The sequence below is a fragment of the Rhynchophorus ferrugineus genome, unplaced genomic scaffold (genome assembly GCF_030347505.1).
Source record: "Rhynchophorus ferrugineus isolate W39M unplaced genomic scaffold, kcgeb_rfMv2 rfM3, whole genome shotgun sequence".
Classification (NCBI taxonomy): Eukaryota; Metazoa; Arthropoda; class Insecta; order Coleoptera; family Curculionidae; genus Rhynchophorus; species Rhynchophorus ferrugineus.
In genome coordinates this window covers 13,418,621-13,433,825 of record NW_027472582.1, presented here as the reverse complement: position 1 = coordinate 13,433,825, position 15,205 = coordinate 13,418,621, and the positions used below count along the sequence as shown (strand labels likewise).

Genomic DNA, 15,205 nt, shown 5'->3' with positions numbered 1-15,205 from the left:
AGTCGGTTCAATTTTTTGTGACAATTATTTTATTATCACATTCGTACGACCATAAATATGTTTATTTAAACTAGTAAACAGTCGGTTGAAATAAAAAATCAAAAATCGAATATTCTCCACTTGTAACTCCATTATAGGCGGCCTTGACTAGCAAATAAAACAACGGAACGTCGCCGTGTACGAATCTAATTTACGGGAGTATTCCCGAAAACGCTCCTCATTTTTTTTCACTATTGTTTACCGAAAGCTCCACGATAAATTGTTTCATTTCTAGTTGTTTGTTTATCGGTCATGACTTCTGTTTCGTAAGCGATTCCATAAATTTCCTCATTTGCGTACGTTGACACTTCGGACCCGGATAAGTGGCGCATTGTTATTGTTATCTGCGAGGAAACGCCGGTTGTGTACTCGACATTTCGCCGGTAATAATACTGAAGGGTTTCTCTGAATTTCCAGTTACCCAAATATATATCATACCGCATATATATTGTCTGAAAAACTGATTCTGGTTTTACCTGTTTGTTTTCAGTCTTGGTCTCCTTCTGGTCTGGTTTTTAAAATGCGTTTTTTTGCTTTTAATATGTGTTTAATATTGTTATTTCTTGGCAAATCAAAATAGGCTCAAAGTGGTTTTATGATCTTGTATTGATGTTCAACTAACAAATCAATTGAAAAGTCCCCGGCCTACCATAGTAAAACACATTTTTTGGCAAAAATTTTGGCAAAGTTTTATTTATTCAACATAATTCCCTTCAAGGGTGATACACTAATTATAGCAACCCTCCAACTTTTCGATACCATTTTTGTAGTACGATTTATCGTTTGCTTCAAAATAGGTCTCAGTTTCTCTTCATTCGACGAAAATTTCTCACCAGCGAGCATTCTTTTGAGATCTGAGAACAGGAAATAGTCGCTGGGTGCCAGATCTGAAGAATACGGTGGATGAGGAAGCAATTCGATGCCCAATTCATGGTTTTTTGCCATCGTTTTCACTGACTTGTGACACGGTGCATTATCTTGGTGAAGCAGCACTTTATTTTTCTTCAAATGTAGCCGTTTTTCGGCGATCCGATTTCCAGATTTCGTCCTTCAAACGATCCAATAAAGCTATGTAATAATCGCTGTTGATTAAATTATTCCATGCGCATCCCAACATATAGACGCCATAACGTTGCCAACAGACTGTTGCGTTTTCCCACGCTCTGGAGCGGGTTCATCGTGTCCAGTCCACTCGGATGACTGTCGAGTGGACTTCGGAGTGAAATGATGGAACCATATTTCATTCACTGTCACATATCAAAGCAAAAACTCTAGTTTATTCATCATCTTCAAACACTGCTCCGAATCATCAACTAGTTGTTGTTTTTGGTCAAAAGTGAGCTCGCGCAGCACCCACTTTGCACAGAGCCTTCTCATGCCCAAATATTCGTTAATGATATGATGTTCACGTTCAGTTGATATCTTTAGAGTGTCTGCTTTTTCATTTAATTTCAATTTATGGTCATTCAAAATCATTTTGTGGATTTTTTTAATGTTTTCGTCGGTAGCAACCTCTTTTAGTCGTCCACTGCGTTCACCGTCTTCGGTGCTCATTTCACCACGTCTAAACTTAGCATACCAAACCTTGGTGGTTGATTTTCCGGGGCAGTGTCCGGAAACTCAGCATCAAGCCAAGTTTTTGTTTCAACTGTATTTTTTCCCTTCAAAAAGCAATATTCTATGAACACGCGAAATTCCATTTTATCCAATGTTTTCACAATAACAAAAGTTGCTTCACTCAAAATGCTATAACTCACAAACTAATGATCAGACAGCTGTCAAATTTGTACACGCATATTTGGAGTGTTAGGGCTAACTAAAAACATATGGATTTAATTTTAGTAGCGCCATCTATGTGTCAGGCCTGGGACTGTTCAATTGATCTGTTATACTGTAATGGTAATTAATAATTGACTATTATGGAAGTGCCTTTACCGCAAAGACTTTACGAAGATAAGGCGAATACAGTGAATTTGGCAAGCAATGAAACCAGCTTTATTGAATAATGTTAGTATTCGACTAATGAACAATAATATAATGGACAAAACAGACGATATAGTGAGAAAATAATGAATATGTTGTACAAGTGTTGCGAAACGATAGATGATTTGATATTGCATATGCGATTTTAAATACAAATAGAATAGAAAAAAGGGAGTGGCCAGATTTTACCTGAACAAGAGGGTAGTCGATGGTGGCACGTCTGAACTGACCGTTGGTCAGACACTGAATGATCCAAACTGCCCTTAATTGCACACATTGATTGATGTTGCATCGAATTTCGAAATTGAATTATGAGAATGTGTTAAAGGTCTGGCTGATCAAAAATGGCGTTACTATAGGAACAGGAAAGTGAAAATTGATGCAGTAGGCTGAAGAAAAATTCATAATAATGAATGAAAGTAATGTTTAGTGACGGATATGGATTGGAATATATAATAAGTTGTCAGGTGTCCTTTACTTTACTTTATCAAAGTATTCTCATAAATCAACAAATTTGTTCATGGATAGCAGAGTTTTGGAAAGAAATATAACTAACTTAAGTGGATTTATTTCGACCACTCGGCGATCACTAAGGTACTATAAAACTTTAAATGTGATATATCTAAATCATTCATAGTAATAGATGATATATCTAAAACATTCATAGTAATAGATAGCATTATTCAAGAAGATGTAATTAAAAAATATATAGAAAATAACTAAAAGGCACAAAAAATCACAATAGCGCTGAAAAACTAGGAGAGTAATCAGGACACTTAAAGAGAAAGAAAATATTTTATGTAGCAGATCCATTGAAGGCAAATGAATAATATATTATATGAATAGTGAGAATTGTCGTCCATAAAATACTGTAGATGAGAGAGAAGTACTAAGATATCATAAATAATTTACAAATGTGATGGTAGAGATATAAATAAGGGTTTCGTCATATTTTGTATAATGCGAAACGTCACTAAAGTGAACGTCGTTTAGGCCAAAACTGCTCATGCGCATTGAATTCTATTTGAAATCATTTAAATATTTTGATAAACAAATAAAGAGATATGGTTATTATTTATATATATCTCAAACTCTATAATTAACAATATAAATGAAATATTAAAAGAAAAATTTGAATCATTATAATTATATGTACCCAAATATTTATCGACAGCAGGTTGTTGGGTTGTACTTAATCTTTATTATATTTATATAGAATGAAATATTCTCCACATCATATATGACATAGAGTCCTAGGTGCGTTTTTTTTAATGTTGCGGTGGTTTCTACTATAGGTCTAATCCACCTTTTGGTAAGTTTTCATGAATTTTCCTGACTAAGTCCAATATTTACTACTAAAAGTGAGATAAACATATGTATCTTTCTACGTTTAGCTATTTGGCTATATATTGCTGTCTATCTACCTTATTTTCGTTACTTTTTACACTTTTTTGTCGTAATCTCTGAAGTATCAATTTTATGTTCTTAATCATTTCTAGATTCTTGATCGATTGGTTTCAAAATTTTACATATACAGTATATTCTATCGCCTAGGTCATTCCCCGTTCTTGGTTCTTCCGTGACTCCCTGTGTACATTTTTTTAGTAAAATTATTTTAGTTTCTTCCTTGTTTTGTGATTCAATCACTGCATTCTCTCACAATTCTTACCAACAGTAATATGAAAATAAAACATCTCTTCCTTGTAACTAATATAAAGACATGCGCGAGATTCTGGTGTCTCATAATGGGCAAGATCGAGCGACGAGACATTTGAAAACAACGAATCGCTCGAAATCTGACAAATAGATATACACAAAAAGCCCATTAAAAAACGGAAATAATCAATTAAAGTAAACAAAATGCAAAGGGGAAAATACAAGCTAAAAATGGTGTCATTATTTGAAAAAAAATCTATATCTATATTCAATATAGTTACCCTGGAATAGGCTCAGTAACATCATCTTTGGCTGGCATAACCAAGACGTTATTTTTACCAAATAACAAGGCCGCCCGAGAATTTTGATGCAAGCTCTCTACATAATCCTTAGCCAGGTGTTGAGTAGCATTCCTAAGCACCAACGAATCGTCCGACGACGTATTCAATGACCTTCGGAAATTGAGAATCGGTCTGCGCACTGATGGAGGTGTTGAGTGACCACTGGATATTCTATGCCTCTGTACCTGAAACCAAGAAATAAAATATATTAAAATTTTACATAACAGTTAAAATTATTTATTGGCTTTACAAAGGCATCACTCTTGGGAAGGATAAAACCTATTTTTATTAAATATATAGATATTAAAGATGTTCAAGAGGGTTCAATATATTATGTTTAACGTTTTTAAAAGAACATTAAACTGCAGCGAAATATATTGGCCAACTACAAAAAATATTGAAAATTACCGATCAACAAAATTATCGATATATCGCTCCAAGAGAGAGGTTGAAAGGGGTTGCTAAGTATAATTATTTACTTAATTATTTATTATAGCAATTTAATAAATTAACACTAACAACTATTTTATTTTATCCTAATTTGCTGCGGTTTTAAAATTACAAAGTACTCATTCTACAATAGACACTTTGAGCTTAACAACTATGTTACTATTTTTAATATACACTGAGTTTTACTTATAACTTCACTTAACTAGATCAAATGGTTTTATTCTTTTTAATCTTCTGAACAAATCATCATTATCTAGCTCTGTTCATGTCTTTGGGCATTGTCAGTTCCTTATGCACATTGTCGTTCCAACTGTACTATGGAGCATCAACAGTACTTCGCAGTACCATGTTCGGAAATCTTTGTATGATATTTCTATTGCTTAAGCTGGTATAAAGCCAGAATTGAACATTACTAGTGAACTTTGGTTTCAAGACTTGTTAGTAAAGGAAAATACCGACAAAGCTGAATATCTACCCAATAACCAATACATTTATTTATACCTTAGCTTGAGTCCTTAAAATTTTTCTTAATATATAGCCTCCACCTGAGTTTAACCTCAAGGGTATTTACTCATAATAAATAATTCATTCAAACTACAATATGTACCACAACTGTGGAGGTCGGTTAAAGTAATTATGATTCCTAAACCAGGAAACCCACCTCATGAAACCGCGTCATACCAGTCAATGTCGCTATTACCGACAATGTCCAAATTATGCGAATAACTTCTATTGAAAAGGATAAAATCAACCATTGATGAAAATCATCTTATTCCGGATCATCACTTTGATTTCAGGAAACAACGTTCCACGAGGGATAGCGTTAGCAGAATCACCAATGTCTAGATCACTAGAAGGAAATAAAGTTTGTTCTGTGCAATATTCTTAGATGTTGCTCAAGCTTTCAATAAAATTTAGCATAAGGATTTAAAGCATAACATTAAAATGTTTCTCCCTCTATCACTGACCACATATATAACTGACCGATACTTCAATATGAAACAAGAAGATACCTATTCTGACATGATGAATATACAAGCAGGTGTGCCACATTGAAGTGTATTTGCGACCTTTATCTGCTGTACACGGATAAAGGATTTAGAATATCGGGATTTGCATTCAATGAACATATTACTACATTTGCATATGATACTGCAATCCTAGCCACTGGAGATAACAACACTGAATGAATACGAAAAGTGCAACGATTTCCAAAATAAAATGTTAAATATATAATAAGATGTGTGATATAGATTTTTGGATTAAAGTGAATAGAATTTAAGGAACTATGAAGAATTTGTTTCCAATATAATAAAAGAGTTGAACTTTAATAAATCCTATCAAATTATTGACACTAAAGAAATGTGAAATGTGTGTTTTTGTATTTCGTTTTTTATTGTATTTATGGTTCATACAATACATTTTTGAAAAGCTTATAAAATAGTTTTTTACATTTAAATCTCATAATATGACGGAAGGCAGCTGGCAAAACAATGGCACACTAACTTTTTAATTGCCTTAAATCAAAATAGTGACGAACATGTGTACCTAAATTAATATATTCAGTTAAAAAAACGGTTGAGATTTACATGTGCAGTTAGGTATAAATAATAAAAACAAACTACCAATAATAATAACTAATAAAGTATTATCACAGTCACACTGAAGAATCTAGAGAAGCTTCTAGAAGATATACCCTATACAGTCATCATGAAGATCACAATGAAGAAAGTATAGTCAATGTCATCCTGAACTATATAGAAAATTTATTCATTATTGAAGTAATAAAATTGTAACTATAGGGAATTCAAGCTCCCTATTACTGAGTCGTACCCTGTCGTAATCTACTACTTCTATCGAGCTCGAAGGACCATGTTGAATCATTTGCTACTTCTATCCGGCTGGAAGGAGCATGTTGAATTACTTGTTTGATTCGTAAATAATTTCCGTAACGCTGGTTCAATAGGGTCAAAAATAAGTTGTTCTTGGAGATGTCAGTGATTCACGAAATTGACATCAATTACTTCCTGGGTATCTTTATTTAAATAAAAGTAAACTGTTTCTTATACAACACTATAAAATACCCGAACTATCTTCGATCATACGGATCAATCTTATTTTACAACAATTTGACTAATAACTAGTCGTGAATATAAACTTATCGTGAATTGGTCGTGAATAGTTCGTGAATACTTGCGAACCTTTTCTTACTCCAGATTGACCAGCTCGAATCAAATGGTCTTGCTGATGTCGCTTCAGGTTCGGGATAGAGAAATTTTGCGGGTGGCAGACGCCCTGGGATACGACTGGGATTGACGTAGGTTTGTGGATGGGCAGGGATTTGATCAGTTCGTTATCGCGTTCTAAGACGCCTAGGGAGAACCTTGTACTGTGTTCACGTTCCCCACAAACCATGGGGCATTGAGTAACGCCCGGACTTTTTAGGACTGGAACACTTGGAGTAGTACAAGTTGTCTCTCAGAGACGTACCTGTACCACACCTACGCTCCGTAGAGGCAGACGGGACGGACAAACATCTTATACAGTGTCGCTTTCTGGGGGATTGGGAGTTTGCTTTTTCTGCAGAGGAGTGGAAATAGTAGGTTGTACACGCCATTAACTTTGCAAATTGCGTGCTGTATTTGGGCTGACCATTGGAACCTGCGGTATAACCTCTTAGTTCGCCGTATTTAGGGTGGTGTGTATGTCACAAACTATACGGTATCTGACAATCACCTTATCTAAGAACCAATAGTTCAGAGTTTTTTTTCCAAGTAAACTAGAAGCCAGTCAGTGGCAATAAAATATTTTTCCAGAGAAACACAAAATACCGTCATAAAGCTATAAAAAGGCAGATATTATAAAATCGGTATTTTGGGAAATAAATATAAGAATTTAATAAATCCTCACTCATCACATCAGCTACTACTTTAATATAAATGAAACCCATAATTCTCAAAAAGATAAATAATTAATAATAAAATCCCAATTTAAAATTAAGTCTAATTTATTCAAAAAAAACCAAATGATCTAATCTAAAATTACTTTTTCTAAAAACTTTCCGCGGCGACTACTAAACTTAAAATTGTCAAGAGCAGACCCGACCCTTCGAAAACGAGGCCGTCATTTTTTTTATAGGACCAGATCAGTATTTTAAAAATGTTTTCAAGAAATTTTATAAAACGATTAGTTTAAAAATCATTAAAATCAATCTTTTATCATTTAAAATTCCCGCTTAGCACTTCTAACAAGAAAGTTAATGAAACTACTTTAAACAGAAACAGATTTTAATAAACTGCATTTAACAAGTCAAAGATAATTAAATCAGGAACGAGATGCATAATATAATGAAATCAAGACTGAATTGGTGCTATAAAATTTATTAGACAGTCTGGATATTTATTAAAGCAGATTCTGTGATAATTCTGACAAACATTTCAATTATATTTTATATTGCTACGCAATCTAGAAGTACATTTGAAAATCTGTAGCACCCTTGTAACATATATTGACAAAATTATTTTAATGAGAAAAGATAACACAAGAGTTGAAAGTATTTATTGTTTAAATTTTGTTGTTGAGTCATTATTTTTTTTCTTTATTATTAATTTAATTTATTAATTTAATATATCATTAACTTTTTCAATTAGTACTTAGCTTCAAAATAAAGCTGTTAAAATTTCATGATATTCTACTCATAACTCTGTGAGTTATTGTGTTAAGAGTAAGAGTTTTAATTTTACACTGCTTCTTGATGGGAAAAAATACCGTTCAAGCGAAACATTTTTTTTTTCGTTTACTTGATTGACCAGCTAGAACCAAATGGTCTTCGGCTGATGTCGCTTCAGGTTCGGGATATTATTGTTTTGCGGGCGACAGAGACCCTGGGTTACGACTGGGACTGTCCTAGTTTGTTTACTACCGGGACTTGTGGACGGGTAGGGATTTTACTAAGGTGTTATCGTGTTCTAAGGTTCCTATGGAGAACCTCACACTGAGCATGTTTATGAAATGCGGTCTTCGGATGCCTGATTCGAGGTGTGCATTCACGTTCCTCATAAACCATGGGGCTCTGAGTAATGCACAGACTTTTTTGGAGAGTCAGAGTCACTTTCTGCGGGATTAGGAGTTTGCTTTTTCTGCAGAGTAGAGGAAATAATAGGCTGTACACGCCATTTCCTTTGCAAATGGCGTGCTGGATTTGGGCAGACCATTGGAATCTGCGGTCGAACTGGAGACCGAGGTATAAGACTTTCTGGAGCCATGGGATAGGGACTTTATCGATTTGGAGGCGATAGGCGCGAAACTCCTTCTTGCGGTGGAATAGAATAGCCTGAGTTGTGCTCGGGTTAATCTGAAGCCACCATAATTTGTACCACGCTATCGCTTGATTCAGTTGTACCTGAAGTCTATTGCGTATTGCATCGGGACAGTATCCGGTTGTGAAGAAAGCGGTATCATCTGCATAAAATGCTGTGTGGGATACTTTGTAGAGCGGGAAATCAGCCATATAAAGTTTGAATAGGCTGGGGCTAATGGGGCGCCTTGCGGGACTCCTGCGGAGATTTGTTTACGAGGAGACTGCGTGAAAGGACCTACCATCCAAGTATGAATCTATTAGGGATATTAGGTCATTCGGTAGACCTAGTTGTTTAGCTTTAAATATTAGACCGTGGTGCCATAGTTGGCCGAAAGCTTTGGAGACATCTAAGAATATGGCTCCTGTTTTTCGACCTTTTATCATTGCCTGGTGGATAGTTGCTGCGACGCGGGCAGCTTGATGAAGGCATAAATGTTTAGCACGGAAACCGAATTGTTCGTTCGGGATTATGTGATGTGCGTCTGTGAAATCGTTTAATGCATTTAATATCGCTTTTTCGGCAAGTTTGAAGAGTGAACTAATCAGGCTGATAGGCTTGTAGTCTAACGACTTGGCATTTTTTTAGGAATAACAGCGACAAGCGCATGTTTCCAGGACTTTGGGAAATGCTTTAACCTCAGGATGGAGTTGATGATGTTGGCAAGTTCAGATAGTTGCTTGCTAGTGAGGTTTTTTAGATGGTTTATTGTTATACCATCTGGGCCTGGAGCTTTTTTGGAGGACAGACGTTTTATGGAGAGCTGAAAGTCTCTGGGGGAGACTATGCTCTTCAGAAGATGAACTGACTGGAAATCTTTCCTCTTTAGAGAGGGGATAGTGCCGTTTATGAAATCAAGCGAACCAACGACTTGAAAAGTGTTATAAAGACTCCGTCAGAAACAACAATAAAACGTTGGTTTGTCTGACTTCAAACGTGGTCGTATGTACAACGTTTTTTTTTTTGTAATAAATGTGGAACGCAGTGGACATCCAGATGAGGTGGTATCACCAGAAAACAAAAAGAAATCCACAAAATCGTTTTGAATGGTCGGAAAGTGAATTGTGTGAGTTAGCTAACATCGTAAAAATATTAAAAGAACATGTTTGTTTTATATTGCATGAGCATTTGACTATGAAAAAGTTCTGTTCAAAGGGGATGCCGCGTTGGCTTACTGTTGACAAAAAACGTGTTGATGATTCCCAGCAGTACTTGGTCATGTCTAAACGTAACAAGCCGGAAATTTTGTACCGATATGTGATAATGGATGAAACATGTATCCATGAAGCCGGAATACGATCAAAGACACAACAATGTTATTCATTAACATGACAACGCTGGACATGTTCCAAAACTAATCAAAATATACTTGGAAACGGTAAAATAGGAAGTGCTACCCAACCTGCTGTATACTTCAGACCTTGCTGCTTCTGATTATCTAAGGAGCGTTTTACCTATTAAGAAGATGCCAAAAAATGAGTTAATTCGTGGATAGCCTCAAAAGATACATCATTCCTTCGAGATGGAATTCGCAAATTGCCAGAAAGAGAGGAAAAAGCAGCGGCTATCGATGGACAATACTTTAAATAAAATCATTGTACCGAATTTTCAGAATAAAGCTTCAAGTTAACAAAAAATCCTTTAAAAGTAATTTATAGGCGTAATATATGAAATATTTCAATAATCAATGTTATGACAAATTTACTTAAGTTAGTGGTGGTAAGCACCGTATTGTCACACCTGCATATGACATCAAAAAGAGTGGATGCTCAAAATATCAGTGGGTCAAGGCCTCTAAAGCCTGTCATACCTCCATAAAAAAATAAGCACAATACACACCATAGGAATAGGAATATTCAATGAACAGCATATCATACAAACATTTACATAATCGGGATTAGGACTTTCTGGCAGTTGATGGGATAGAGAGTAATAATGCATGATTTTGTACCCAACACACAAACCTACAAAAGAAACCCGAAAGGTAACTAATCCCAAATCCCCTAAAAATTATCAAATATACATAAACCGTATGTCCTCTATCATTAAATTCAAATTAAGCCCTTTTAATTGCCGACATAAATAATAAATAAGGGGCCGACAATAACAATGAAATACACCCGAATCGTATCATTACGAGACAATTTCCGCAATGGAATAATAAAACGAAATTGTAATGGATAAATGGGATGATGTATATGTATATATATAGTATTAAATTTTAATTTCCATTTCGATTAGATAATTGTCAGCAGAACATTAGCCTGGAAACCCCGAACCAATAAATAAACCAAGAAAACTCCGATATCTATTTGGGTTAATGATATTCAGGTCCCATCGCCGCTGCTATTACGATGGTGATATGTAAAATTTAAATCAGTTTAATCAACATAGAATATAATTAAACATCGTTTACTTTTCTAATAAAAGATAAATTAAAAAATAACAAGAAATGCCTATGGAAAAAACTGTGCCAAATCGATCAAACACTACACAATGGGAAAACAAAACAATAGAAATTAAGACTCACAATAAATAGGGAAAAAGGGATTGGACCTAAAAAGTCTCTTTAGCAGTCTTACCGTTTCTTCAAATGGCCACACTGGAAGGGTACTAAACAAACACATTAAAACTATATTCACACCACACAGAGATATAGACATATGGTTCAGTTAGTTCTGGCTGAGTACTGAATGGATACTGGCCACAATATTCAGTTCAATGAAATAAAAGTTTAACCACTTAAAACCAATCCTATTTGGGATATGAGCCTCCCTATTTTTTATTCAATAGGCGAAAAATAATCAAAGTCAATATCGATTGATTACTGGATAACCTTATGAGGAAAGCTTCAGTATCAGAGCTGCCTCACGGAAGATGCATTATCTAACGATTAAAAAACGTAGACTAGTTGTAGTTAATAAGCACTGTTTCAGTTCTGCAGCCAATAATTCGCAATATGGAAACAATGTTGCATATTTTTGCTCTGCTTCATTTTTCATAACTCTGTTATTAGAATTATGGAACTGTCGACTTCGCTGGCGTAGTGGTAAAGGCGACAGAACGGTCCATCTACTGTTGCGATAGTCGCGGGTTCGAATCCTGCTGGGGCATGGTCGTAAAATTATGTTTTATTGTTTAATATTTGTGATTGTCCTATACAACAGTGTAAAATCTGACAAGGAATAACCAACCTAGTCACGCCAGGGTAGACTGGGTAAGACCGGATGTTTTCTGGGAAGATTTCTAAGTTGGTCATTCGCCAGTCGGTAGGCTTGATGCCGAGGACCGTCGTTCGGAGCCCACGGTAAACAATAGGTCCAGTCCAGATAAACCCTCGTTGGTAAAAAGGAGACTTTCAAATATATACATCACAATATATATCACAAGTCAATTGATATTTCAATTAATTCATTCAGTTTCAAAGTGATTTATGATGTACTCTATCGATTAAAAAACGTAATTGCATATACGAAAAGTTATAGCCTTAAGGACTATTACATTATAGTGTAATGATATAATGTAATTATAACGCAATCCTAGATTATTCCATAAACGATTTTTGATTGAACAGGAAGAAATCAAGAAAATTAGTACCAAAATCTCATCGTTTTGGTTTGAATAAGATCTAGATGACTCATAACAAACGTCATCAGCAGCAATATAATATCTGTGAAATTGACTTTTTACTTTGAGTGCATTTTAATTATCTAGAGCGAGCTATTTATTACTTACCTGAACAACAAATTTGAGATATTTCATTGTATTTTGATGGATTGACAGAATCGTTTATTAATAAATGAAATACTATACAAATACACAGTAACTGATTTTTAGTGCATAGAATTACATAAAATGTATTTAGATTATTTATACCTATCATATTTTTAAAGGAAAATATTAAGAGACACTGCTGTAATAATAATTCAAAAACAATGTGTGCAATTATCCATTGAATATATTATGATGTACAAACAATATACCGTAATTTTTTAAAGAAAATGGATTAGCCAATCTCGCCAAAACCAATTAGCCAAAACAAATAGAAGTTGTTGAAAGATGAACTGATGAACTGAATGTTGAAATATATATTTCTGTATATTTTAAATATTCAAGCGATATATGTTAATGCGAATATATAATATATGGTGATAAAAACAAATTATGTTGGTTTCAGTAAATATTTTGTTATTTTATTAAAAAAATCATAATGATTAAGTAACTAACTTATAAAGTGATCTTCTATGTGTCTTTTTATTCATTTATCACATTGTTACTAGTCGTTGCCGATAAAATATCTTTACAATTACTTAAAAATATCTATATATCTGGAAGGACTAGGAGAGGATTATTTTGAATCTGTGTAATGTGATCTAAGAGGTGTATTACTTCCATGGTAATATTAGAATGGGGTCTCCCCTTATATTTCCTTGCGATTTTCTTGATTTCCTGAGTGACAGTCGGTATCTGAAGATTTCGGTGTAAGTAATTAGTCCTGTAGTATCGGCGTGCCTCTACAATACTTCTCAGCACTTTATTTTGGAAAAATTTTATTGTATATATATTACTTTTCGCGGAATATCCCCATAATTAAACTTTGTATGTCCATATAGGTTTCAATACTTGCTTGTATAATAGCAATTTATTATGTACTAATAATTGTGATTTTGTTGAAATTAACCAATATATTTTTCTATATTTGAATTCTAGTTCTTTCTTTTTCATTCTTACATGTTCTCTCCAGCGACGTTTTGCTCCAAGATCACTACAGAGATACTTAATATTGTTGCTCCATGGAATTTACACAAATTTACTTACGTTAATATTAATTTTTCAGGTTTGTTCCCAATTATTTATATTGTCGCTTGCCTGTTGTAATTTTCATGTATCTTCTTCGTTATTGCCTTCGACATTAAGATTCGCAGTATCATTAGCCGATCAATCAGCAAGTAACCATCGTGATATTTTTATTTTGCGATGTATAACTTATGTAGAATAAAGATTTTGCCTCAATACACTTCCTTGTAATACGACTGCTTTAGACTCTAAATATCCTGGCTGTAATGTAAGAGTTTAATAGTTCAGTGTGTTGTTTCGGTAAAATTTTTTTGTTTTTGCAGCAATTGTCCTTTGAATTAATATCATCTTTGATGCCATTGGTTCCTTCTTTCGGTACGTTGAAACGTCGACTTTTCACTTTCTATGTCCGGCAAATGATACTCAATATCACTTTCGTTTGGTTCAAGTTTCTTTCTAGACCGCCAGCAAAAACTTCCGCTGTTTGTTGATTGCTGCGTGCCTAATTTCTACGTAAATCTTTTATAGATGAACTATGTAGATCCGACCGTTTTTTATATTTGGTGGCTTTTCAGAGCCTTGCCATTTATTTTAAATTTCCAGTATGTTCCTTTTCAACCTTTGGGTTATAATGATTAAAATATTTGTATTTCCTGGTGATGTATATAATAATTACAATAATAAACACCTATTGCCCATTAAGTCGACTATTAAACAATTAAAGGTAATAAAAACAACTAATGGTAACTCAACAAAATGTTTTAATTTACAGATTGAACCGATTTATTTTTTCTCTTACAGTTCGCCGTTCAACAAGCGACTGAATATAATTCCGGAACAGCTCAAACAGGTTATCTTTTCACACAGCATGCAGCAACAGTTTCTGAGAGCTAGAGAGAGCAGAGTGCTTAATTGTTCGACGTACGTTCTCAAACAACGATACCGATAAAAGCGCGACGGAAAATTAGAAATAAATCGAATATAAAATTGAGAATTATCGAACGGGATCCGTCTCGCGTAATGGCAAATCCTCTCACTTTAATTGAAACACATCGGGACGCCTTCTTTTGCTCCGTCACGATTTCGGTTTCTTCCGTTTCGAATTTAATATTTAAACGAGACGCTTAAAAGGCTTCAAATATTTATTCTGCGCCGCCGGTACGTACGCCGCTTAACTGAAAAACTTCCCCTAATTACTAACGTTAATTAGCATCTGCTGGGAGGTCCTTTTAAAATTATTAAGTAAAAGTGCACGTTACCATAGAGTTCGGCTTGTTCGAAATATAGTTTGGTGCTGTTGATATTGTAGCGGGTTTTATTTATTAGGTTTTGCCATTTGAGAAAAAATAGTATTTAATTTGAAGACTCAAACAGTTACATTCAGTAGTGTGGCTTAGATGTTTTGAAATATACACTGATATAACAGGTACAGAATACATATCATTATGCAATGACGATTAATAAGATAATCTTATTAGTAGCGTTGGGAACTATCGACTGAAAACAGTCAAAACAGTCGATAATCGCAAAACAGTCGAAACAGACGATAGTCAAAAAACTAGCGACTGAAAAGAGTAATTA

At 34.4% G+C, this 15,205-nt stretch overlaps 1 protein-coding gene across 1 annotated transcript in view; it reads right to left on the bottom strand.

Moving 5' to 3' along the window:
- Window positions 1-15,205, bottom strand: part of LOC143194273 (small G protein signaling modulator 1) — a 115,021-nt gene that overhangs the window by 67,523 nt on the left and 32,293 nt on the right. The window contains exon 5 of the mRNA XM_076400942.1: window positions 3,960-4,204. Coding sequence (XP_076257057.1) covers window positions 3,960-4,204 — 245 coding nt within the window. The remainder of the gene's footprint in view (window positions 1-3,959; window positions 4,205-15,205) is intronic.